The 23,870-nt window shown below is 44.9% G+C and overlaps 2 protein-coding genes across 19 annotated transcripts in view; one reads left to right on the top strand and one right to left on the bottom strand.

Moving 5' to 3' along the window:
• The window catches only part of Ttc13 (tetratricopeptide repeat domain 13), a 55,409-nt gene extending 42,394 nt beyond the window's left edge, over positions 1 to 13,015 (bottom strand). For 4 of the 14 annotated variants that reach the window (XM_021230540.2, XM_005064675.4, XM_013122006.3 and 1 more), the window contains exons 1-3: positions 12,767 to 13,012; positions 1,504 to 1,598; positions 231 to 306 (exon numbers count right to left, since the gene is read on the bottom strand). In XM_021230540.2, coding sequence (XP_021086199.1) covers positions 231 to 306; positions 1,504 to 1,598; positions 12,767 to 12,992 — 397 coding nt within the window. In that variant the 5' untranslated portion in view covers positions 12,993 to 13,012. Of the gene's footprint in view, positions 1 to 230; positions 307 to 1,503; positions 1,599 to 12,766 lie in introns of those variants that run through there. The other 10 variants (XM_021230529.2, XM_013121996.3, XM_040755314.1 and 7 more) reach the window with 6 other exon arrangements.
• A 177-nt stretch (positions 13,016 to 13,192) lies between these two features.
• Positions 13,193 to 23,648, top strand: Arv1 (ARV1 homolog, fatty acid homeostasis modulator). Of its 5 annotated transcripts, none has more exons than XR_001197237.2 (7): positions 13,193 to 13,371; positions 14,295 to 14,414; positions 16,743 to 16,896; positions 19,589 to 19,813; positions 21,334 to 21,478; positions 22,142 to 22,351; positions 23,332 to 23,648. XR_001197237.2 is itself a non-coding variant. In XM_005064680.3 (6 exons), the coding sequence occupies exons 1-5, from the start codon at positions 13,213 to 13,215 to the stop codon at positions 21,474 to 21,476; spliced, it is 801 nt and encodes a 266-aa protein (XP_005064737.1). In that variant the 5' UTR covers positions 13,193 to 13,212; the 3' UTR covers positions 21,477 to 21,478; positions 23,332 to 23,648. The 5 variants fall into 5 exon arrangements, 3 of the variants coding, with proteins under 3 accessions (XP_005064737.1, XP_012978008.1, XP_012978013.1); XR_001197236.2 differs by having other exon boundaries at positions 22,142 to 22,435; XM_005064680.3 differs by lacking the exon at positions 22,142 to 22,351.
• The last annotated feature ends 222 nt before the right edge of the window (positions 23,649 to 23,870 follow it).

Below are 23,870 nucleotides of genomic sequence, written 5' to 3'. Positions count from 1 at the left end.
TAGGCCCTCCTGAATGCTAGGCAAGAACTCCCTCAGTTGAACTACATCCCCAGGCCCCACCCAAACCTTTGCCATGGTGCACACCACACAGCATCAGGAAGGCCAGGGCCACCCTGTCTGGCTTGGGGAGCAGTGCCAGTCTTCCAGCTCTCCCTCCCACCTGGCTTCCTGCTCTGCATCCAATCACAGCTCTGGCAGATACTGAAGAGGCTCCCAGACTGGACTCTCACCTAACTCTTCATTGGTGCTGTCGTTGTCAGTAGCAAATGGGAATCTCTTCTGTTCTGCAATAGACTTGGCCTGGCTCTGAAAACAAATAAGTAAACATACCTTTTAGCTTCTGACAAATAACGGAAGCCCTGCATGAAAGCCTAAAGACGCTGGAGCTGTTTGAGCTCTATGTAAGAAGGAACATATGTGCCACTGTCTGCTGACTGGGTTTCAAGAACATGGTTGGTAGTAAATGCTTTGGGCTCCCATCACCAGCCACTTCTGTTTTCAAGAGGAAGCATCTTCTCTATTTCATGGGATTAGCCCTGTTGGCTACTCTGAGCCCTTAAAGTTTGCACAGGCTCATTAGTGCCTATAATTATGTTGAGAAGATCACATTTTAGTCACCAGTTCTCCAGGGTGGCCTGCACACAGAATACCAAGAAAAGCATACAACTATTCCAAAATTCATAGCTACATGTTGGACATAAAGGTCTAAAAGATCAGACCAAGAAACAATACATATGACTAAAAACTTCCCCATCAAGTAATGTGCACAGCTGCCACTTTTCCTGATGCTCTGCCAGCCAGCACCAAATGGTGATTCAGGTGGCGTACAGCACCTGCATTAAAACAATCATGGAGGCTGACTACCTGAGTTCAAGCCAGATAGCACACAAGGAGAGAACCAATTCCTACAAGTTGTCCTCTGACCCCTACACATGCACTTAGGCACATGTGGATATGTATGTATACACAGAGACACACAAAATAAGTAACTAAATACATGGAAAAAATTAAAACAATCAGTCCCAGGCTGGAGTTGCCACAGACACAATTCAAACTCCTAGGCATATATGCAGGAAAATCCAAATCAGAAAGGACTAACAATCGGGTACCTGGGCAAATCTAGAGGGTGGGAATCTGGTGACAGCTCCAAATCTAAGCTTGTCTTCTCTTGATGCACAGTGCAGAGCCCACTGGCACACATAACATCTAACATAAGGCAGTGTGACCAATGAGCCCTACTGCCAGCCACAATGAACTGACCACTGTGTTCAATATGGTTACAAGACCTTCTTGTCACAACCGAGGTGCTCTGCTTACCTATAAAGTCAAGAGCAAGCTAGCTCAGAGCCAAACACACACAGGACAGACGGTATTCTCAGAATCACGGGAATACTTCACATTCTGGCTCTTGGTCAAGCTTTGGTTACAGAGGAACTTTTAGTGCAAAGTCCACAGGTGGGAACCTGGCCAGTGTTCAGCAAACGCAGAGTGGGAGACACATACCAGAATCTTTTCAGTGTTGAGAGAAAGCAGGGAGTCACAGGGTGCTGAGCCTCTCAGTTCGCAGTCAGACTCATGGAAGTTCAAAAACGATGACTCTGCAAAGCAAACATTCTGTGTCACTCTCACTCTCCTCAAAGGCCTTAGGTGTTTTAGCATAAGCTGAAATCTTAAGATGCCCCCAGCCCAAACTAGAGGCAAGTTAAGAAAGCTCAGAGGCTCCCTGCACTCCAGCTACAAGGTGTTTCACAGGTTACAACAACAGCAGAGCTTCCTGATGTGAGATGAGGGTATGACTTATCTGAAGCACCTGACTACAACCCAGACGCAGTCAGTGGCTGAGGAACACCTCCCTGTGTTTAATCAGACTTAGACTTAACACAAACCTGCTCACATTTATGTACATACCCATACACACAAGAACAAAACCTAGCTGGGAGACCTAACACTAGATGATACGCACCAAGGGTCCAGAGCCCCAAATACATGAACATGTTCTACAACTCAATGAGAAAAACACAATCCGATCACAAATAAGCAAACGGCCTTGAATGGACAACTTTCTGAAGATAAGCAAAAGCTACTACTGATCACAAGAAAGGACCAGCATCATTAATGAGGGTAATGCAACTTGAACCACAATAAGGGCCTCCTCCCAACCCACAAGACAGCAATGAGAAACTGGAAACTTTGGGCACTGATGGAAGGACTATACAATGGTTCAGCACCGCAGAAAATGTGTTGGTAATTCCCCAAGTTGCACACAGAACCACCATATGGCTCAGCAACTCCATCCTCTGAATATATCAAGAACTTAACACAGGGAACTGAAATGTTGTACACTTGTTTGTGGAAGCAGTATTCACTAAAGGTGGTAAGAGTTCAAGTATTCACAGCAGATGAGCAGATAAACTGTGATAGATACACATGATGGATTATCCCTCCACAAAAATGAAGTTCTGATACACAGAACAGCATGGAAAAATGTCTCAGACATGCGGCTCAGTGACAGAAACAAGACACAACAGGGTACTGAGTGTACAACTCACAAATGTCCAGATGGGTAACTATGGAGACAGAGGGCAAGTGATGGTATCTCAGGGCTGAGGAAGCAAGTAGACCAGAAATGCCTGTGACAGTGGTTCCCAATCTGTGGGCTGCAACTCCCTTTGGAGTTGAACATCCTTTTCAGAGGGGTCGCCTAAGACCATCAGAAAACACAGATATTTACCTTATGATTCATAACAGCAAAATTACAATTGTGAAGTAGCAACAAAAATAATTTTATGGTGGGGGGTAGTCACTACAGCATGAGGAACTGTATTAAAGGGCCACAGCATTAGGAAGGTTGAAAACCACTGGCCTATGGGGTAAGGAACCTCCCAGGGGGGATAGAAATGTTTGAAGTAGTTGCAGAACAGGTGAAATGTACAAGTGCCAGAGTTACTCCAAGATAATTTGTTTCATGTCATGAGAACTTCACCCCCATCAGCTATGCTGTGAATCCATGGTAGTTAAAGGGCATCCAATTTGGCCACAGGAACCATCTGAGGCAAAGAACAGACCACTGAACGATATATTGAGGCCATGAGAGCCACAACCAAAGGAACAAAGGTGAGGACACCACAGATAATCCTACTGGAATGCAGTCTATGTTGGAGTTAACCAATAGGAGACAGGATGTCAGGGCTCTAGGAGCAAGGGCACTTGCCACCAGGTCTGGTGACTTGAGTTCAATCCCTGAAAGCCACATAGTAGGAGAACTGATTCCCAAGTTTTCCTTTGATCTCCATAGATGTGCTGTGGCATAGGCACTTCCCTACTAACTAAAACAAACAAGAAAAAAATTTAAATATAGGAGTTTGTAAGCCTGTTGTGAAGTACACCTTTAATCCCAGCACTTGGAAGAGGCCAGGCAGAGCTACATAGTGAGATCCTGTCTTTAAAAGCCATAGATAGATAGTGTGAGCCTAGGGAAAGTACCCCATGCCCACCTCACTACTTCTGTCCTATTGTCTTGGCCTTGTAGACTCCAACTGCAGTAACGCTCATTCTCCCAGTTTTAAGTGGCCCCCCACGACGAACACTTCACATGTCCCATCCCTGCTTCTTCACTATGTACAGATATTGTTTTAATAAGCTGCTGTGACCCACCTTTACAAACTTTCCCAACCAGGATAGAGTCCAACAAATGTATGTGCTGAGCCACAGGGTGTGAACACCTTGAGTTGCTTGCCATCTGTTGTTGCCCTCCCAGAGTTGGAAGAGAAGGTCAGAGAGTACTAGCATTGCCTTCAGTCTTTCTTAAGACAGGGTCTTGATACCAGCTCAAGCTGGTCTGGAATCTTCAATCCTCCTGCTTTACACTAAGTTCTTCAGTTACAGGTGTTCATCAGGCTCACTTTCTGGCCACTTTAATATACAGAAAAATTCCCAGCCCCTATTTCCCTAATTGCTAGCCTGCTATCCAAGCAATGATGACTAAATTATCAATTTGCCTGCTTCTAAGTACCCCACCCTGGCCCCAATGAAATTGGTAAGAATACTACAATTCCATTGAAGCCAGGTGAAGTGGGAATCCCTGTACTCCCAGCACTCAGACAGCTGAGGCAGGAGGACTGCCACAAGTTCAAAGTCAGCCTGGGACACATGGCAAGACTGTATCTCGACAATAGAAAAACAAAAACGTGTCAACTTCTGTAAGAACACCAGCAGATAGAAGTCTAAGCTCTGTATGGATACATTTTTAAAATACCATACTAAGTCTTGTTAAGTGGAGGAAGTATAAAGCATAAAACATTAAGGCATTTGAACAGCCCAAGAACTGCTGTGAATTTTGTGTTTGCTGTTACCGTTCACTAGCTTTTCAGGAGTGGCAGAGCAAATTAAGTGACTGTACACAACAGGTAGGGTTTCTGGCACAGGGAAAGACTGGCAAATACCATTGTTATCATGCGGCTCCCAGAAGAAGCTTTGGTTCTAGGTTAGGGTTTCATTTGTTTGAGGTAATGTTGTAGACAGGCAATGGCCAGATATGAAGAGCGCAATATGGACAGGGAAAAGGAAAAAGACTTTCCGCTACAGCCATGAAGGAAAAGCCAAGTATCTGGCTATGACATAGGGAAGAAGTCACTAGTGGCACCAGGGACACAGAAAGTCGAGACAAAGGGAAATGGTTTAAGTCTGATTTTATGTCAGATGCATGAGCAAGGGCCAAGCAAAAGCAGTAGCAGTGTGGTACATGCTCAGGAAATGCTTGCTGTCTGAATGTGATCTTATGATGGACCGTTAGGAGGAGGAACCACCATGATGAATTAACTGGGAAGCTTCGCTTATTAGGATAAAGAGACAACACAGGCAGAGAACAATATTCCAAGGCAGGGAGTAAGACTGGACTTACCTTCTAAAACAACTATCCACTTGATGACACAGTCTACACCTCATTCTTAAGGCCACACACAAAGCTACTCTAGTGATTTGCAGATTTCATCAAACTCCTCTAAAGGCAACTAGTGTTGTGTTTCTCCAACTTCCCTTAGGTAGGCTGCTGGATAACTTACTGTATTTCCTGTTTTCACAGAACTGGGTCTTATATTGTGCTTTTTTTCTTGATTTTAATCTGACTGCTTTGGAGACAATGCTATGCTGGCCCAGAGCTCTGGAGCCTTGATAGATGTCTGATAATAGGCACAATCCTTGGTGGCCTTGCTTCTGTGCCCCATTCTTTAGGATGGGAAAGACCACAGCCAATAGCTGCTAAGGACACAGCCCAGGTTACAGAAAACAGCTGTTACTTAGCACAGATTGAGTATTATTTTAAAATTACTAATCTATTAGTGTATATATAAGGGTGGACATCAAAAAAATCCATTCCCTCCAACATGTGGTCCTAGGACTCTAGCTCAGGTCATTAGGCTTAGTGGAAACTGCCTTTAGCCACTGAGCTGTACATCTCTTTATCTGCAATGCTTGCACTGGAAGTGTTTTGGGTTGAGGATTTTTTTTTAATTTAAGAAGATTTATGTGTATGAGTGTCACCACATGTGTGCCTAGTATCCTCAGAAGTCAGATGAGAGCATTGACTCCCTTGGAACTGAAGCTGTGGTTGTGAACCATGATATGGATGCCAAAACTGGGTCCTCTGCAAGAACAAGTGCTCTTAACTGCTGAACCATCATGCCAGCTGCGGACTAAGGTATACAGCATCACTGCCCAGTGACTGATGATTTTAAAATTCTGTATTTGGGCCAGGCAGTGGTAGCACACACTTTGGAAGGCAGAGGCAGGTGGGATCTCAGTGAGTTCAAGGCCAGCCTGGTCTACAAAGTGAGTTCCAAGACAGCCAGAACTGTTATACAGAAAAAAAAAATTGTATTTGAATAAGTACTGAGTTCTCTCATCTAAATAAAAAATGATGCTTCACACACATGTAGCCCAAAGGTCATTTCGCATAGTGTTTTTAATGACTCTTAATATGAAACAAGGCTTTACAATACAGAATTTCCTACTTGTGCCATCATCTGGATCAGGGACACTCAACTTATCTACATACATGGGCTGAAACCCACCCCCATTAATATTTATTTTCCTCATTTTCAGATCAAAAGTATATGTTTTAGTTTCTATACGCTTCATAAATATTATTTCTTGTAATCCTCATTGCTCTTAGGTATATGAAACATGCAGCATACATAACCAGGGCATACATGGGAAGTACCTTTGATGTTCATGACTGTGTATATGTGTGGGGGGGGGTTGTTTGCTTTTTTGTTTGTTTGGGGTTTTTTTGTTTGGTTGGTTTTGGTATTGGTTTTTCAAGACAGGTTTCTCAGTGGCTTTGGAGGCTGTCCTGGAACTAGCTCTTGTAGACCAGGGTAGTCTCCAACTCACTGAGATCCACCTGCCTCTACTTCCCGAGTGCTGGGATTAAAGATGTGCGCCACTACCACCTGGCTTGTTTGTTTGTTTTGAGACACAGTATTATATAGCCCAGGCTGGCCTGCAACTTACTATAAAGCAAATGCTATATTTGGATTGAAACCTTCCTACCTTAGCCTTCCTAGTGGGATTACAAACCTGAGAACCTCTATTCCCAGATGAGTGAGTGCATTCTAAACAAAACAAAGCCACCTCAAAGCCACTATAGAGGCTTTCCACTCTCAGTGACAAGGCAATCACATGATTAGATAAGGGTGTATTAGAATGAGGACCCACTCAGCCTATCTGAAGGGACAGAATTTTTAAGAAAGCTTGAATGTGACCTGACCAAATCAATACCAACCTGCATGACATGTAAAGGCATCATATGTAAAAGGAGCGGAAGCCTGAAGGGAAAAGACAGCTGCTCAGAACAAAGAAGCAAACGGGGGACAGGTGACAGGACAGACACAAACGCCAGCCTGGCTGTAAAGGAGACCAAGGATGCATCAGGTGCTCAAAGCAAGGTGTATTTTTGTTTTATTTATTTATTTTTAGGCAGTGTCTATGTAGTCCTGGCTAGCTTAGAACCCAAAGAGACCTACATGCCTCTACCCTCCAAGTATTGGAATTAAAGTCCTGTTCTGCCACTCCTGGCCACATGAACTTTTTAAAAAAAGGTTTAATTTTGCTAGATGTTGAGATACATTTCTTTAATCCCAGTATTCAGGAGGCAGAAGCAGAGGCAGGATGATTCTGTTCAAGGCCAGCCTAGTCTACAGTGTAAGTTCCAGGCCAGCCAAGGCTACAAGTGAGACTGTCTTAAGTAAATAAATAACATGTGAATACACACTGTATGTAGAGGTGCCTATGGAGGCTAGAAAGGGGTGTCAAATCACCTAGAGTTGGAGTTTCAGGCAGTTGTGAGCCACTCAACAAGGGTACTGGGAAATGAAATGGGGTCCTCTTCAAGAACAGCAAGTTCTCTCAACTGCAGAGCCATCTCTCCAGCCCAACCACATGCATTTTAAAAAGTCAACAACTTTCCCTAATTCCAGGCACTGTCAGACATCAAGTGGACTAGAACTGTGGACCAGTTCCAGGTAGTGACAGACGGATTCCTAGCCAGGGAGTAGACCCCCTTGGACAACCTGCACAAATACTGGCAAGGGGCCAAGCAGCCTTTAAATGTGCCAAAGGTCCTGAGCAGAAGATGGACCCAGAGAGAAAGACCTACAGAGGGTCTGGGAAAGAAACTGAGCACGTGTCAGCCAACCTGCTGACATACTGGTCCCAACTCAAAGGATGCCAAATAAGATGTCACCCAAATGTGATGCCTTGTCATATATCAAAGTTTAATCAACTATTACAGCATACTGACTGAGGTAGTCTCTGATCACACAAAGAGGTTCACTGGTTAAAAAACAAACAAAAACCCACAAGCTTTATACATTGTCAGGTGCATTTTCTGCATATGTCAAGTTTTAGTAAAAATTGACTGTCTCTCAAGACAGGGTGAGTCTGGCATAGCAGCAAGGGAAATTCACCCAAGGCTGGCCAAACACCTGAGAGAGCTTCCCCAAAAGCTCTAAAGTGCCTGGGCTTGTCTTAAGACCTGCAGGGTTAGTAGGCTGTGTCCTCTGCCCACACAGAGGTGAAATCAGCCCTTATTCATGTGTCTGGTGGTTCCTGGACCTCCTAAAGGGAATACAGTTTATAGCAGGACATGGGTGCACACACTTAATCCCAGCACTTGGGAGAAAGTAAGAATTGTAATAGATACGCTGTCTGCAAAGACTGTATCTACTCTCACAGGCCCAAAGTAACCAAAGTAATCAATGCCATTTCTAGTTAAATCAAAGGACTTAAGAACTTTCCGAAGGATTCCCAGGGCAATGCCACAGTGGCCAGTCCCTACATACGCAGGAAGCAGCACCAGCAGATGCAAATCTATTACGATGATGGCATGCCCCAAAACCAGGTGCAAACATACAGTGGCGCTCAGTTCCGAGGAAGTACCCCCACCCCAGCACACTAACAGTAAGGGCTTGCACAGCTGTTCACATGGAGCACAAAACTTGGTTAATTTCCTCCAAGAACAAAACAAAACAAAAAGGAAGCTGTTCTTTCCATGTTTCCTTCCACTGACAGTCCCCACACCTAAGCACAGTGAGCAAAATCAACTTCCTGTAAAGTGTCCCACACAAAGACACAGGCAAGCCAACCCTTGCTGAGTCTGTTAGAACTACAGCTGGGCTCATGGCTACCTCTTACTCTCACAGTAGCAGTCCCCAAGTTAGATAGATGGACACAAAAACTATGGAAAAATAACCTCAAATCTAAAGCTGAATTTTTTTTCCCTTTCCAGACAGGGTTTCTCTGTGTAACAGTCCTAGCTGTCCTGGACTTTGTAGACCAGGCTGGCCTTGAACTCAGAGATCTTCCTGCCTCTGCCTCCCAAGTGCTGGGAATAAAGGTATGTGCCATCATTACTACCTGGCCAAGGCTGAAATTTCTTTAAAGCACTCATTTATTATGTGTGCGAGTATATGTGGGTAGTTAAGTGTGCACTATGGTGCACATGTAGAGGTCAGAGGTCAACTACAAGTGTCAGTCCTCTCCTTTCACCATGTGGTTCCTGAGATTGAACTCAAGTCCTGCTTGAGGCAAGCATCTTCACCCAGTGCACTATCTCACTGGCTCATTTCTAGGATTATTTATCACAACAAATTTAACATGCTTAAGGATATAAACTATCATCCAGAGTGAAGTATTCAAAATGGATTGTGCTGAAGTCACCATTCAGATGAAGGTACCTCTTTGAAATCTACCATGAAGTCATCAAGTACAGCATTGCCACCTAGAAACAACTTAGGCTGTCACTTAAAAACTTCACATAGGGCTGAGATGTGGCTCTGTTGGTTTGCTAGCACAAACCCCACCACCACTGCAAAAACAAAAACAAAAACAAAGAAAACCCCCAAAACCACCAGATGTGGTGGCACATGCCTATAATCCTAACTAACTAGCATCTTGGGAAATAGAGACAGAAGGATCAGGAGTTCAAAGTAATACTCTGCTATATAGAGCTAGAGATATATGGGATACATGACATGCTGTCTCAAAAGAAAAAAAAGCAAAAAGTCTCACCTTAGCTCATCACTCTTACTACTGCAAAGAAAGAAAAACCAAATGCATTTGGAAATTACTAGAAATGCATGTGTTGGATTACTAACATGTAGTTTCCAATGTCTGTAAAGAACTCGGAGGTCATTAGCACTAACCAATGTTCCATCTGAATGATACACAATGTAGGCTTGTAGGAAATGCAGAAAACCTGAATTCTTTAGTCAGTGAGAAATTTTTAATTGATATAGACCCTAATTTACTAGATTCATAAAATAAAGGAGTCAGACGGAGATGTATCTAGGTTCTATTCAATGTTACCCTCTCCAGAGCTCGGCTGTCGGCACAGTAGATGTTCCCTGGCTACCGGTACAACCGTACCTTCATGGGAGCCATTCCCTCCAAGACCTGATCAGTTTCATCCCTCTAGTCAGGTGTCTCTGGGTCTACTCTCTGCGTACCAAATTCACCTCCCCACAAGGGACTCGGTCAGGTCATTAAGGTGCAGCACATTCAGCAATGCCTGGTACACACAGACAGCTTTCCTGTGGATCAGTGAAGCATTCTAATACACAGGGAAAATCTGAAACCCTAGATGCTATTTCAAAATACTAGTTTCAAGCCAGGCGATGGGGGCATAAGCCTTTAATCCCAGCACTTGAGAGGCAGAGGCAAGCAAATCTCTGAGTTGGAGGCCAGCCTGGTCTACAGACCAACTTCCAGGACAGCCAGGGTCATACAGAGAAACCCTGTCTCAAAAAAACAAAAACAAATAAAAAAATACAACTTTCAACAAGTTTAAGGTGTAGATCTTACTAGTAACACTTATAGAAATTGTGCTAATACACAAAAAACTACTGAGAATAAATCTGGCTCTACTCCTTGCAGGATAACCTTGCTTAGCTTTCTTGGCCTCCGTTTCTCTTGGGTAAAATGGCAATAAACACTACTTAGTCCAGTGTCAACCAAAGGTACACAATGTTTTGTATTATATAACAGGAATAGGGAAGAGAATTGGGAAAAGGTTTTGTTCAGTATTTCCTCCCATACTTATAAATTAAAAATAGGGCCACATTAAAAAGAACATTTTTTTCTTCTCTTTTGAGAATAAAATTTTCAGGTTTGATGACTCAGGAAGCTGAGGCAGGAGGATTGTCACAAACTCAAGTAAGTCTGAGTTACATATTGAGTTCCAGGCCAGGCTAGCTCAAATTAGTCTCAAACAAAACAAAGCAGAAAAAGAAACAAAAAGCAAAAACAAATAATATACCAGATGGTTTCTTCTCTTTTGAAAGAGCAAGATTATTTTCTTAGGACTAAAGATGGCTCAGTGGTTAAGACCAACATTTGGTTCCTATCGATCACAACCACCTATAACTCCAGCTTCAGGCGATCTGATGCCCCCTTCTGGCCTCTGTTAATGCCCACACCTACCACGCCCCAACAAAGACAAGAGTAAATTTTTTAATATTATTTTTTTCATGGGGGTGAAAAGGATCATAAACATTGTGCTATTTTCGGTAAGAAACAAAAAATTTACCAGAAGACAAAGGCTGGGAAACATGTAAACCCAGGGCAGAGACACATAGGGTGCTTGTAGGTCTGGGGGTTCAGGCTGTTCCCTGGGACAAAAGGCAGGCCAGCTACTGCACATAGACAACTCCAGCCTATGGGATCTCACTGGAGTCATTTGTACCTTCCACCACTGGGGGCACTGCAGTAAGGGAACAAGTATGAGAAAGGCTCATCAGCGGCATCACTTCAGCAACTTGCACCTGAGAACTACTCTGATCGACGGTACATTGCTCTTTGCCCCAAGTCTAGAGTCTTGTTTGATGTGGCAGGCAAGTGACCATGGTAAGATCAAAGTGAGGCCAGACCTACATAATTTGGGAGACCTGATCAGTTCTGGGTACCCTAAAAGAAGTCCATGTGTTAGTAGTATTGAAGCAGGCTGTGGCATGCTTAGTTGCCTATCCTAAATTTGTTCCCAGTCTAGGACAGGTGCCTAAGGAAGGCTTCATAGAGTCCAATTTCCATATAATTGTACAGGATTGGGAGAAATCGATTGAGGCATTTCCTACCAACAACCACTTGGAGGTTAAGACAAAACCTGTCTGCAAAGTTGAGCATGGTAACTCACACTTGTAATCCCAGAACTTGGGAGGATAAAGCAGAATCATGGTAAACGTAAAGTTCAAAGCCAGGTTTTGTCTTGACACTTTCTCAAAACAAAAAGACGCAAAGCAACGACTGCCTGCAACAGTATTCTCTGCTTTTCCTTCTACAGGTGAGACCTTGGAGCCAGCATTTCATCATGCCTCCGTTTTCCTTTCTGAGATAAGGAGCCAACAGGGTGGCTACTGCTTTTATGGCAAATTAATCCGCCCAACTAACAAGGCTAAATGGGGAAAATAAAACCTCACATTCAAGCAAACAGTCTTCCATTTACAGACAAATTCACAGAGAGGTAACTCCTTTGCTCAGATTCATGAGGTGACATTAATAAAATCAGCCAGGCTGTTGGCAGTCAAGGATGGCCACAAAATAAGTCACACAAGTAATTGAGACCTTATCGAAGAAGCCAGATGGTGCTCAAAGAAAATCAGACTAGGCTTACCTTGGGATTTCATCTCAACTAAGAAATGAGATAGTGTCTGGGCAGACATACGGTGCTGAACATCAGTGGAGTGTCTTAAAAGCCAGCTGCTAGCATGTCTGGAAGACCCAGGCCTTTCCGAAGACAAGTCGTAGGTTAACCCACAGAGGGGAAGGGATAGTGGAGAGGGTACTGGTGGGTAAAAGATGCCCACTTACAGCTCAAGACGGAAAAAGAGTGTGTGTATTTTGCCCAGAGGTGTCTTCCATGACTTATTCTACAGGTCTACAGCGTCTCACTTCAATGAATGAACCTGAGCGGCTGGAAAGCACGCAGGATCCAGGCCTGAAGCTCTATCCTCGGGGGTACATATAAGGGGCAAGGGTCAGTGCTGATGTCATCCCGGGGACCCAACTGGCTTGCATCTGTCGGGGTTGGATTACTAGAGTGAGGACTGAGCCCAAGACACCCGGGCAGGCAGAAAGGAAGTCGGACTTCCTGCCCCACGCCAGCAGACACCCTCCAGGCGGGTCCACGTCCCCACCGCCCTGCCCGTCCCCGCTGTCTCCACCTCCCAGGTGCCTCCACGCTGGGCTGGGGCGGCGGGCAGCCCGGCCCACTCACCGCACTCCGGGTACTGGTCCGCCCAGTCCCCCGACTGCGAGCAGCCGCCGCCCGCCGAGGCCTCCTGCTGCTGCCTGTGCTGAAGCTCCTGCTTCAGCAAGGACAGCGGAGAGTAGTGCTCTGTGGCCCGCGCGCAGGCCAGCGCCCCCAGCAGCAGCAGCAGCGACAGCACCGCCCCGGCGCCCGAGCCTCCCCAGCAGCCGCAGCCGCGGCCGGCAGGTGCCATCTTCCTGCACGGCGCAGGCGCGGCCGTGCTCTGCCCGCCGCGGGCAGGTGGGCGCGGCACCCGGCCGCAGTACCCCCCGGGAGTCGTAGTCCGTGTCCTCTCAACCTCAAGCTCGCATCCAGCATCCGGACTCCAACTCCCAGTAAGCCCCTTGGCGTGCCTTTCCCCGTGGTGCAGGCAACTTCCGCCACAGACCGGAAGTAGAGGCTCTAGGGTGGCCATGGGGACTGGCGGGCTTAGGGCGACGCGGTCCGGGAAGGGCGCCGAGGGCACGGCGACGGTTGCCTCTCCTTGTCTGTACCGCTGTATCGAGTGCAACCGGGAGGCCCAGGAGCTGTACCGAGACTACAGCCACGGCGTACTCAAGATAACTATCTGCGTGAGCGCTCCGGGGGCGGGGCGGAAGGCGGACCCGAACGCCCCGCGGTTGGGGGCGAGGCAGGGCTCTTGAGCACTTAGAGGAGGAGTGGTTCTTATGATGGTGGCAAAGAGAAAGCAAGTTCATGAGGACTTTAGCTAGGCTACTGATTTTCTAAGAGTTACGACACTCAGGAGTGCTGGCGCATTTATGTGACTTCAGCACTCCACTCGTATGCCAGGCAATTGGTAGATCACGAATTCGACGCCAGCCTTGGTCATCTAGAGAGACCCTGTCTCAAACGAATGAACGCGTGGTGGAGAGTGATGCGATTCACTAGGGAAGTAGGATCACTGACATTGTACCTGACATTCATTCAGTTGTAGCTCTCAGAAGCTGGGAGATGGGAACTTTGTTGAACACCTTCCTCCAAATCCTGAGCCATAGTCTTTACCACAGCCAAAGTGTGTTAGAGATTTGCATTTTTAAAAAATCATACAAACCGAAAATGGAGTTTAAAGTAGGACCTTCTGAAGTACTCTTGTGCCTGCTGTGGGTCTTCAAATCAAAGTCTTTTTTTCTGCTTTGTTTTGGTTTTTGAGGCAGGATCTCTCTATTCAGTGTATGCTGACCTCAAATTCAGGATCCTCCTCCCACCTGTGTCTTAAATGCTGGCATATAGTTATGTGTTACCACACCTGGCTTTCTTTTTGGATTCTTGAATATAAATTTAAAGTATTAGTATTTCTAACTAGAAGCTAGTATTTAGTCATTGCAAAACTTCTTATGTGGGTGAACATTTTTAATCTGAGAATTTCAAATAGATGCTTATACATCTTGTCACTGGGAAAGTCTGGAACAGACTCCAATTTTCAAGTCCTCTAAAGTTTCAGAATGTATTAATTTGTTTGCTCTAATATTACTTTGTTGGGTTTTTTTTCCAGAAATCTTGCCAGAAACCAGTAGACAAATATATTGAGTATGATCCTGTTATTATCTTGATTAATGCCATTTTATGCAAAGCCCAGGCCTATAGGCATATTCTTTTCAACACTAAAATAAATGTAAGTTGAGGCAGTTTAATTTTTTTTTAATTCTGTGTGTATGTTGAAGGAAAAAGGATATGTGTGCTTGATTGCAGGTCCCTGTGAAGCCAGGCTGGACTTACAGGCGGTTGTGTGCCTCACAACCCTGTCCTATGTGAAAGCAGTACACCCTCTTAACTGCCAAGCCCTCTCTCAACCCTGTTTTCCAAAATTCTAATGCTACTTGATGCTTTTGCTCTTAATTTTTAATTCAAGCAGAATTAAAGAATATATGATAATTCTAACTGGGGGATTTTTTTTCACTCATCATGTCTGGAAGTTTTCTAGAAGTAATAGATACAAATTTAAAAGACTGCGCAGTGCTTAGTGACTATGTTCGAGAATGTGGTCACAACAAAAAGCAGATAACTGTAATCTGAATTGCCGCTCAAATGTTGACTTTGAGCAGAATAAAACTAAACATGTCTGGGTAGGGGCATAGTTAGTTATACCTCACTGCTGGGACCTAATGCGTGAGATGCAGCAGCTTCGGTTGGGCTTACAGGTTGAGTCCATTGTGATGGGGAAGGCATGTCAGTGAAAGGATGGGGCTGCTTAGTACAACGGGAAACGGGGGAAGGGAATGCCAGGGCTTAGCTGGCTTTCTGTTTTCACATCTTTCCAGGCCAGGGGCCCAGCCAGTGGAATAGTGCTGCCCACATTCAGTTTCCCCTCCTAGTTAGTCCTGTTTGCAAACACCCGTAAGACAAATTGGAAGTGTACCTTATTATTGCCCTACGTGTTTTTTAATCTAATCATTTTGACAATTGAGCACACAAATTAGGAGACAATTATACCTAAATTTAGGAAATAAACATTAAAAGAAAACTTGTTTAAAATTTATTTATTTATTTTATGTACATTGGTGTGAAGGTGTCAGATCCCTATAACTGGAGTTATAGACCAGAAGATGATTGTGAGCCACCATGTGGTTGCTGGGAATTGAACTCAGGACCTCTGGAAGACTAGCCAGTGCTCTTAACCACTGAGCCATTTCTCCAGCCCAATCAAGGCCTTTTAAGTGACCAAAGCGTCCATTTTCAAGCTTGCTTACCCATTGAAAATTTCCTGGGTGGAGTGTAAAAGACCTCTATATGACAGCTCAGTTAGCATTTTTGTGGATGGTATACACCTCTTCCCCAGATGCTTCCAGAGTGCAGCTAAAGGACTTGTGCTAGCTGAGGAGCCTCAGAATCAGACTGGATCAGGTCAGGTCAGGGTCACACACCTGCTTTCTTGTGCCCACTGTAAATTACTGGAGAAATCTCAGTTTGCAGGAAAGATAGTCAGATTGGGGAAATGCCAATTCTTACCACTTAGTGTTTTGTATTTTGATAAAAATTTAAGGCTCTTAAGAGCATCCATCTTGCCAGGCGATGGTGGCGCACGCCTTTAATCCCAGCACTCGGGAGGCAGAGGCAGGCGGATCTCTGTGAGTTCGAGGCTGGACTGGACTGACAGCCTCCAAAACAATACAGAGAAACCCTGTCTCATAAAAACCAAAAAAAAAAAAAAAAGAGCATCCATCTTATTTTTTTTTGGGGGGGGGTTTGGTTTGGTTTTTTTTTTCCTCTTTCATTGGCCTAATACTCATTCAGCCAGGGGCTTTTTTTTTCTTAATTCCTTTTCAAACTAATAGTTTATGTGGTGTCCTGAAATCTTTAAGTTAACTGGGCATGGTGGTGCACACCTTTAATTCCAACAGAGGCAGGTGGATTCGAGGTCAGCCTGGTCTATAGAGTGTTTTAAGACAGCCATGGCTACACAGAGGAAACCCTTTAGATTAAATTCATTCTCTTCTGACTTTTTCCACTCTTGTCGGTCACATCAATGTGTTTGGCTATGTGTGGATGAGAGATAAACTGTTAGGAGCAATGGTTCCTAGCCAGGGATGCACATTAGGGTCTCTCCAGGAATTTTGCAAAATACACCTGTCCAGGTTTCACTCCTGAAAAACTGACTCCAGACTGAGTCCTCTGGTGTTCCAAGTTTGAAATTCCCAATGGGGTTCCAATAGACACTGCTGGCTTATATAACTAATGCAGTTAACCAGTTAATAATGTTGGAAGATCCACGTGGGGCATTTTCAGTACAACTACTGAGCAGAATGTGGTGCGTGTTTATAGCCTTAGTACTTGGAAGGCTGAGGCAGGAGGGCTATCTCAAGTTTTAGACCAGCCTTGGCTATGTAGCAAGACCTTATCTCAAAAAACAGAATAGACCCTACATCTGCTTAGCTGCACTGTGCCTGTTGGTGTGCAGTCAGCTGAATGTTACCTGACCAAGGACACTGTCTTTGACTGTCAGATCCATGGGAAACTCTGCATGTTTTGTTTGCTTTGTGAAGCATACCTGAGGTGGTGGCAGCTGCAAGACTCAAGCCAGAACACAGCCCCAGATGACTTGATCCGATATGCCAAGGAGTGGGATTTCTACAGGATGTTTGTGATTGCTGCTTTCGGTAAGCAGATGCTAACTAGCAGCTTGCTGCTCTGATTAAAGCTAAGACACTGGTAAGACAGTTAATACAGGACTGGAGACCACATCTTCAGCTCTGACACTAACCTGCCTGGGGAGTTTGTCTGAATCACCTTCTTGCTTTGTCTTAAATATATGGTAGAAAAATAATAATAGTGTATTTATCAGACTAGGATATTTTGTAAAATAAACTGTTCTTAAGTTCTTATTGTACACCTTGAAGGTTGTGTCAGTCCTCTTGTTTAAAACACATTAATTATTGCCTGATATTTCCCAGTTTATTAGGCTGCTTAATGCAATTGTCTGACATTAAGTTTACTTCTGGTGGGAATGCGCCTTTCATTGACATTGAAATCCACGGCTTTCTAGGGTTCGAATTGCATTGAGTTAATTTCTGTGGCAACTTCATTTTTAGTTTCCATCCTTCTCTACTTCAGAGGCCTTTGACTTAAGCCAGGCTATGTAGGCTGAGGCAGAAGGGTTGCTGGAATCCAGAAGCTTTGAGGCCAATCTTGGCAACACAGTGAGACTCCATCTCAAAAATAAAATAAAAATAGCCCTTCAGCTAATCTCGAGTCACTGGTTCAGGAATTCTCTGAGTATGATGTCTTCCACATCATATTCTGGACCATTTGCCTACTTTTGACCTCTCTGTCTGCCCTCTTTCTTACCCACTCTTCCATCTCATGGATCTGCTCAGAACTCCCAGGCATCCACATCTGACCTAGACCTTTCTCTGACCTCTGGACCCTGTGTCTACCTGCTTCTTACCAGCCCTACTGGACAGCTAATAAGTTGCCATCTCTGAGCATGGTCTTGCTCTGCCTCTGCCTACAGCCTCCCACTGCAGGTTGCCAAGATCAAAGGCCTTGGGTTCTTACCTGAAACTTCTTTCTTTGGAGCCCTCAGCTCAGTCAATGAAAGCCTCATTCATTCTACCTTCAGAATAGTTCTACACTTGCTTCCTATTGCCTCCATATCTGGCTGGGACTTTATATAAGCTAGAATAACATGGCTCAGACCTGGTGGTGTACCCCAAGGTCTCTTCTTCATACAAAATGTTCCCTTTCTGATAACCCGGTGCCATGTGTGGATCTGCATGTAGCTCTTTCTTGCTTTCCGTACACTGACAGTCTTTGCAGGGGGGCAAGTCCCTTCCTCCCCATGGATCTCATTGCACCTTCTGCCACCACTCAAGCTCACTCCAGCCCAGCTGCTTTAGGCACATTCAGTGAGCCTCCAGCTGATGGCCTTTGACCTGGCTTTTCCCTTTTCTCCAGTACTTGTCCATGATGTCCCCATGTCTGACTTCCTCATGTCTCTGGGGTCTTGGCTTCAATCTCATCTTGGTGACACTTATCCTGATAACACTTCTACCTTCTCCCCGACAGCCCTATTTCCTGTCCTGCTGTGCTGTGCCTCTCTCAAGGTACACACCATCTCACCTAATACAAGTGTTGTGATTATTTTTAACTTCTTACTGATTTGCCATCACCCACTTACATTAAACCCAATGAGTGTTTAGCCTATCATGACTGCTCAGTAGACATCTGTATGAGTAGCTAAATGAAGGGTTGCATGCAGATGAACATACAGTCCATCCTGAGCATGTCCCATCAGTTAGACTGGGATTATTCATTCACTGTCTAGTATTCCTGGCTTACTTAAGAACTATTCTTTATTCATTTTCAAAGGAAAAAAAAAAACCACAAACACTGATGTTCTCTCCTTTTGGGAGCTTAGAATCAAGGATGGATTTGATTTGTTTACTTGGGTTTATGACTATTTGAATAACCATAATACATATTTAAACTGTATTTAAGATATAATTTGAACTTTGTTGTAACTTTAAAAAATTTAATGTGAATGTGTATTATCTGCCTAACTAAAGCCTGAAATGCACAATATTTATTACCATTTACATCTTACAGACAGTAGTATTAAAAAAAATACTCAAGGGGACTAGAGAGATAGCTCAGTGTATAAGAGCATGTTAATATCTGATAGAGGACCAGAGTCTGGTCCCGGCACCCACACCGGGTGTCTCCCAGCTACCTGTAACTCCAGCTTCAGGGGATCAGATGCCCTCTTCTGACCTCCACAGACCTGGCACTCATGTACATATACCCACACACAGACAGGCACAGATAATTACAAGTAAATTAAACCTTAGGGGAAAAAATACTCAAGCGTCTCACCCAACCCAAGAACTAAAATATAACATCATTCCGGGCTTTAAAGCACAGCTTTCTCAGGATGGCTGGCTCACATTTACAATCCCAGATAGGATCCCAGAACTGTTTTTGTTTTTTTGTTTTTGTTGGTGGATTTGGCCTTGAATTGACAGAGATCTGTCTATATCTGCCTCCCAAGTGCTGGGATCAAAGGTGTGCACCACTGCCGCCCGGGTTATCCCAGAACTTTGGGGTGTAGTCAAGTCAAAAGTTTGAGACCAACCTGGGCACTGTGGCAAGGCACCCCACCCCCAGCCCCAGCCCAAAAAGAAAACTAAAACCTATTTTGAAATGTTTTTCTTAAATCATGTCAGCAGGATTTAACACAAAGCCTGTACATGTGTGTAAAACAGCTGAGTTCTGTGTTGGAATTAGGATTTCTTTGTTTTTCAGGGGTTAGATTTGGGTGAGACATCTGTATTTCTCTCATTTGCTCCATAGAACAAGCTGCCTTTTTTGCTGGCATTTTTGCTTTCCTGTGGGTAGAGCTACCCATGACAGCAAAAAAAAAAACCAACTTCATTTTGCTACTGAAAGCGCTGCTGTTGTCCAGCTATGGGAAGCTCCTGCTAATCCCAGCTGTCATCTGGGAACATGACTACACACCTTTGTGCCTCAGGCTCATTAAAGTATTTGTCCTGACATCGAATTTCCAAGCAATCAGAGGTGAGTGTATGCTTTTTATTTGACATGACAGCTTCCAGCCTTTATGGAAGGCTGAAGTCCTGGCCCTGGAGCATCAGATTTGTTGAACATGAGCTCTCCAGAGAGCCATGTTGGCCTTAAGTGTGTGTACAGAGCCCTACACACAGCAGACACTGAGGATCACTCAGTTCAGCCATATGGTGTTGCTTGTCTTCAGAGCACATTCATCCATACCATCTCTCCTTTATGAATGGCTTTAAAGTGCTGTGATGAGTAAATGGCTTTTCCAGAGTTACAAGACTGAGTAGTTGTCTAGCCAAGAGAAAGTGCCAGGTGCCGCCTCCCACATGAAGACAGTTCCTGCCTGCCAGATGAGTCTTCACTTTTTAGGCACTATGAAAAAGCACTTTGTGAATGAAGTTGCTGCCTGGACTTCTTGTCACAATGCTGCTCTTCCTGATCTGTGATGCTACAAGTACAACTTCCTTTCTGTTAGTCTCTTTAAATCTTCAAGTTGGATGGTGGTGGTTATTTTGAAACAGTCTCCCTATGTAGACCAGGCTGCCCTGAAACTCATTGCAGTCCATCTATAGGAACCTTCCAAGTGCTGGAATTAGATAGGAGCCACCACACCCTGCTTTATTTTCTCTTTATTATTCATGGGCTTCTGCCTCTGCTTGAGAAGAACTTGATGCTTGTGTTAGAAGCAGAGACTTTGTTATAGGACATGTAGAGCAGGGTGAGTGTCCTCAAATCAGCTTCATGCAGCAGTGTTGGGGAATATTATTTTAAGGTGTGTTACTTTTGTTAATGTATTTGTTTAACTGTGAAGCTGTGTTACTGTGCCTGACTAAAATACCTGGTGATCTAATAAAAATCTGGATGGCCAATAGCGAGGCAGGAGAGAGAAATAGGGGGGCTGGTGGGCAAAAAGAATAAATAGAAATCTGGGGAAAAGATCTGGCAATGAGAGAGGAAGGAGGAGGACATCAGGGACTGGCCATCCATCCACCAACTACACAGCCAGACACAGAGCAAGAAGGAAAGAAAATGTATATAAGAATAGAGAAAGATAAAAGCCTTGAGGCCAAAAATAGATGGGATAATTTAAGTAAAAAAAAAAAAAAAAAGCTGGCAAGAAGCCAGGCATTGGTAGCACATGCCTTTAATCCCAGCACTTGGGAGGCAGAGGCAGGTGGATCTCTGTAAGTTTGAGACCACCCTGGTCTACAAGAGCTAGTTCCAGGACAGCCTCCAAAGCCACAGAGAAACTCTGTCTCATAAAAACCAAAATAAATAAATAAATAAGCTGGCAAGAAACAAGCCAAGCTAAGGCCAGGCACCCATAACTAAGAACAAGATTCTGTGTGTGATTTATTTGGGAGCTGGGTGGCAGGTCCTCCAAAAAGTCTGTCCAAAAAGCCAAAAGAGTAAAATATCACGCAACACAGGAATTTCCAGTTCTCAGCACCATGCAGCACACAGGCACTGCTGTCATGTCTTAGGAATTCCTAGGACATCTTGCTCCCTTTGTTTTCTAGTGACTCTGAACACCAACCGCAGACTCTCCCTGCTGGCTGTGCTGAGTGGCTTGTTGCTGGAGAGCATCATGGTCTACTTCTTCCAGAGGATGGAGTGGGATGTGGGCAGTGACTGCACACTCTACAAATCTCAGGACTTCTGAAGGTATTGGAAATATCTAGTCTGTCTTGAAATAACTTTTCCTGGGAAACATGAATAATGTCATCTTCTTATTCCATATGAGGCAACAACAACAAGCCAAAGAAATGGTTCCACCCATGTCTAGTCCCGTGAATTGGGATTCCTGACAGGAACATGGCAATTTGCTTAAGCAGCTATATCACGAAGGAGAATCTCCTCAGCATCTATTCACTGTTGATGTATCCTGGGGAGGGATAGGGCCTGGTGAACCTCTCCCCATTACTGAATGTTAATAGGCCTATCTCAATATGAGTAATCAGATGCTGAGAGTTGAGGACAGTGTCAGTGTCGTGCCTAGAGGTCAGCATTCCATGAAAATCCATCAAACATGGTCCTCTTCCGATTCCAGGGTTGTGTGACTGAGGTGGTGCCGCACATGGCCTCTCCCCTCGCATCCCTCTGCTTCAGGCCTTCTGTCTTCCAGGAGGACTGGGGTCCTGGGCTCCTTGTGTCCTTCCCTTGCCTCCTATCACTTCTCCCCAGCTGTCCTCACAGTCTAGCCCTCACTGGCCCTTGCTGGGCTTACAGGATCCGACTCCATCCATCCACTGATAGCTGGCTGCTGCCTTTTCCAGTTTCTCCTCTCCTTCCCTCTTAACCCCTGTCTCCCTGTCTCTTCCCCTCCAGATTCCAAGCCTTCTACTTCTGACTTGTCCTGCATCTCTCAACCACACATGAACCCTGAAGGAAGCTGCTGAGTGGTTCTATGTCAGGCCCTCAAAATACTTATGCTTCCTGCCTTCCACCGTGCCTGTCGAGCCCTGTGTCTGCACAAGGTTCAGTTCTTGAGTGGGTAGTCTCTACTGCTCATGTGATCTCAGCAGGACTCGGTGACCTGTGAGTGAGAACGCTCCTGTCTATGGATCTGAACCCTCCCGGCTTCTCCTCAGCCAGCCTCCCTGTGTTGAGATTGCAGTGGCTGTAGGTTCCTTCAGTTTGTTCTTCATTGGAAAGCCCTCTTCTGTCATCCATGCTATTCCTTCATTCTCTTGTTTGTTTGGGACTGTTTGTGCTTTGAACCCCATCTTCCTTCTGCTGCTGCTAGGCCTGTCCTCCCTCATCGTGTGCGTCTGTATACAGCTCTACTTTGGACATTTTGTCTGAGCTACTGCTTTCCTGCCTTGCCCTTTGTGAACAGCCCTTTCCACGCCCTGGTCCACAGTCCTAAACATCACAGGGGCTACTCTATCTATGTACTTCATGGTCTGCTTCTCAGACCTGCTTCCCGGCTGGTGCTGGAATTCCAGCCCCCCTCCCTTCCTCCCTCGCTCCCTCCCTTCCTTCCTTCATTCCTTCATGTGAAGGGATGGGCCTACTCCTCCCAGATCCCTCTCCTCTGTCCAGTGCTAGATCCTGTTCCATGCCTGATACTCGGTGAAGATTAGTGTGATCCTCCATCCCGTGTGCCCACACTCCAGCCACTACTGGTTTTACATTGTTCTACAGAGTGCCACATCTACTCCTGAGAGGAGAAACCTCTCCGCACTCCATCCTGGCTCTTCTCAGTTGGCACCTCACAGCAGCTGCCTTCCAGATTTCACCCTCGGTCACCCAGGGCTGTGTGTTTCCTCAGTGCCTCTCTGTATCTGGCTGTCTGCTATAATTTATAGGCAGGAAAGTCAGCTTGCGAGTCTTCAGAACCCACTACAGAGCTGGTGGCCTGTTTTGTTATCTTGTACTTTGTTCTGTCTTCTCCTTGAAATTACACCAGGAGAGCCCCTACCTCAGACTCCCCTGTGTCCTCCATAGTGATCAGAACAGGCCTTTCAAAGTCTTCCTCTGTTGTCTGCAGCTTTATTCTTCACTCTCTGTGGCAGGACCAGCTACCACAAAAGAGAAGGCACAAAAGAAAGCAGAGTCCCTGCTTTGTGTGAGTGAAGTCAAGACTGGGAATTCCTGAACCCACCCAGACACCCCTAGGAAGATCTGAGCCACCCAGACACAAGGCTAAGAGCACTACAGTGACACACGGGCAGACACCGTGGTTCCATCAAGTGGATTCCTTTGGTGTATTTATATCCTTTAAATATTACATTGCTGGCTTAAAAATCTTATTTTGTGTTTTTCTAACAGAAGCACTTTACTCTTAAGTAGTCTTTTGGAATAAATAAACTTTTTATACATTTCTGATTCAGTAATTATGGTCATCTTTTGAGTTGCCTGAGCCAGAAATAACCAATTATCTTAGGTATCTTTCTAATGGTGTGATAAAACACCATGACTAGGGTACTTTATACAGGAAAGTGTTTAATTTGATTTATGGTTTCAGAGGGTTAGAGTCCATGATGGCAGAGAGAAGGAACAGCTGAGAACTTATATCTTGATCCATAAGCAGGAGGCACAGTGAACACTGGGA

The sequence above is a fragment of the Mesocricetus auratus genome, unplaced genomic scaffold, assembly GCF_017639785.1.
Source record: "Mesocricetus auratus isolate SY011 unplaced genomic scaffold, BCM_Maur_2.0 Super-Scaffold_100013, whole genome shotgun sequence".
In the NCBI taxonomy this organism is placed as follows: Eukaryota; Metazoa; Chordata; class Mammalia; order Rodentia; family Cricetidae; genus Mesocricetus; species Mesocricetus auratus.
This window is presented reverse-complemented; position numbering and strand designations above follow the sequence as displayed.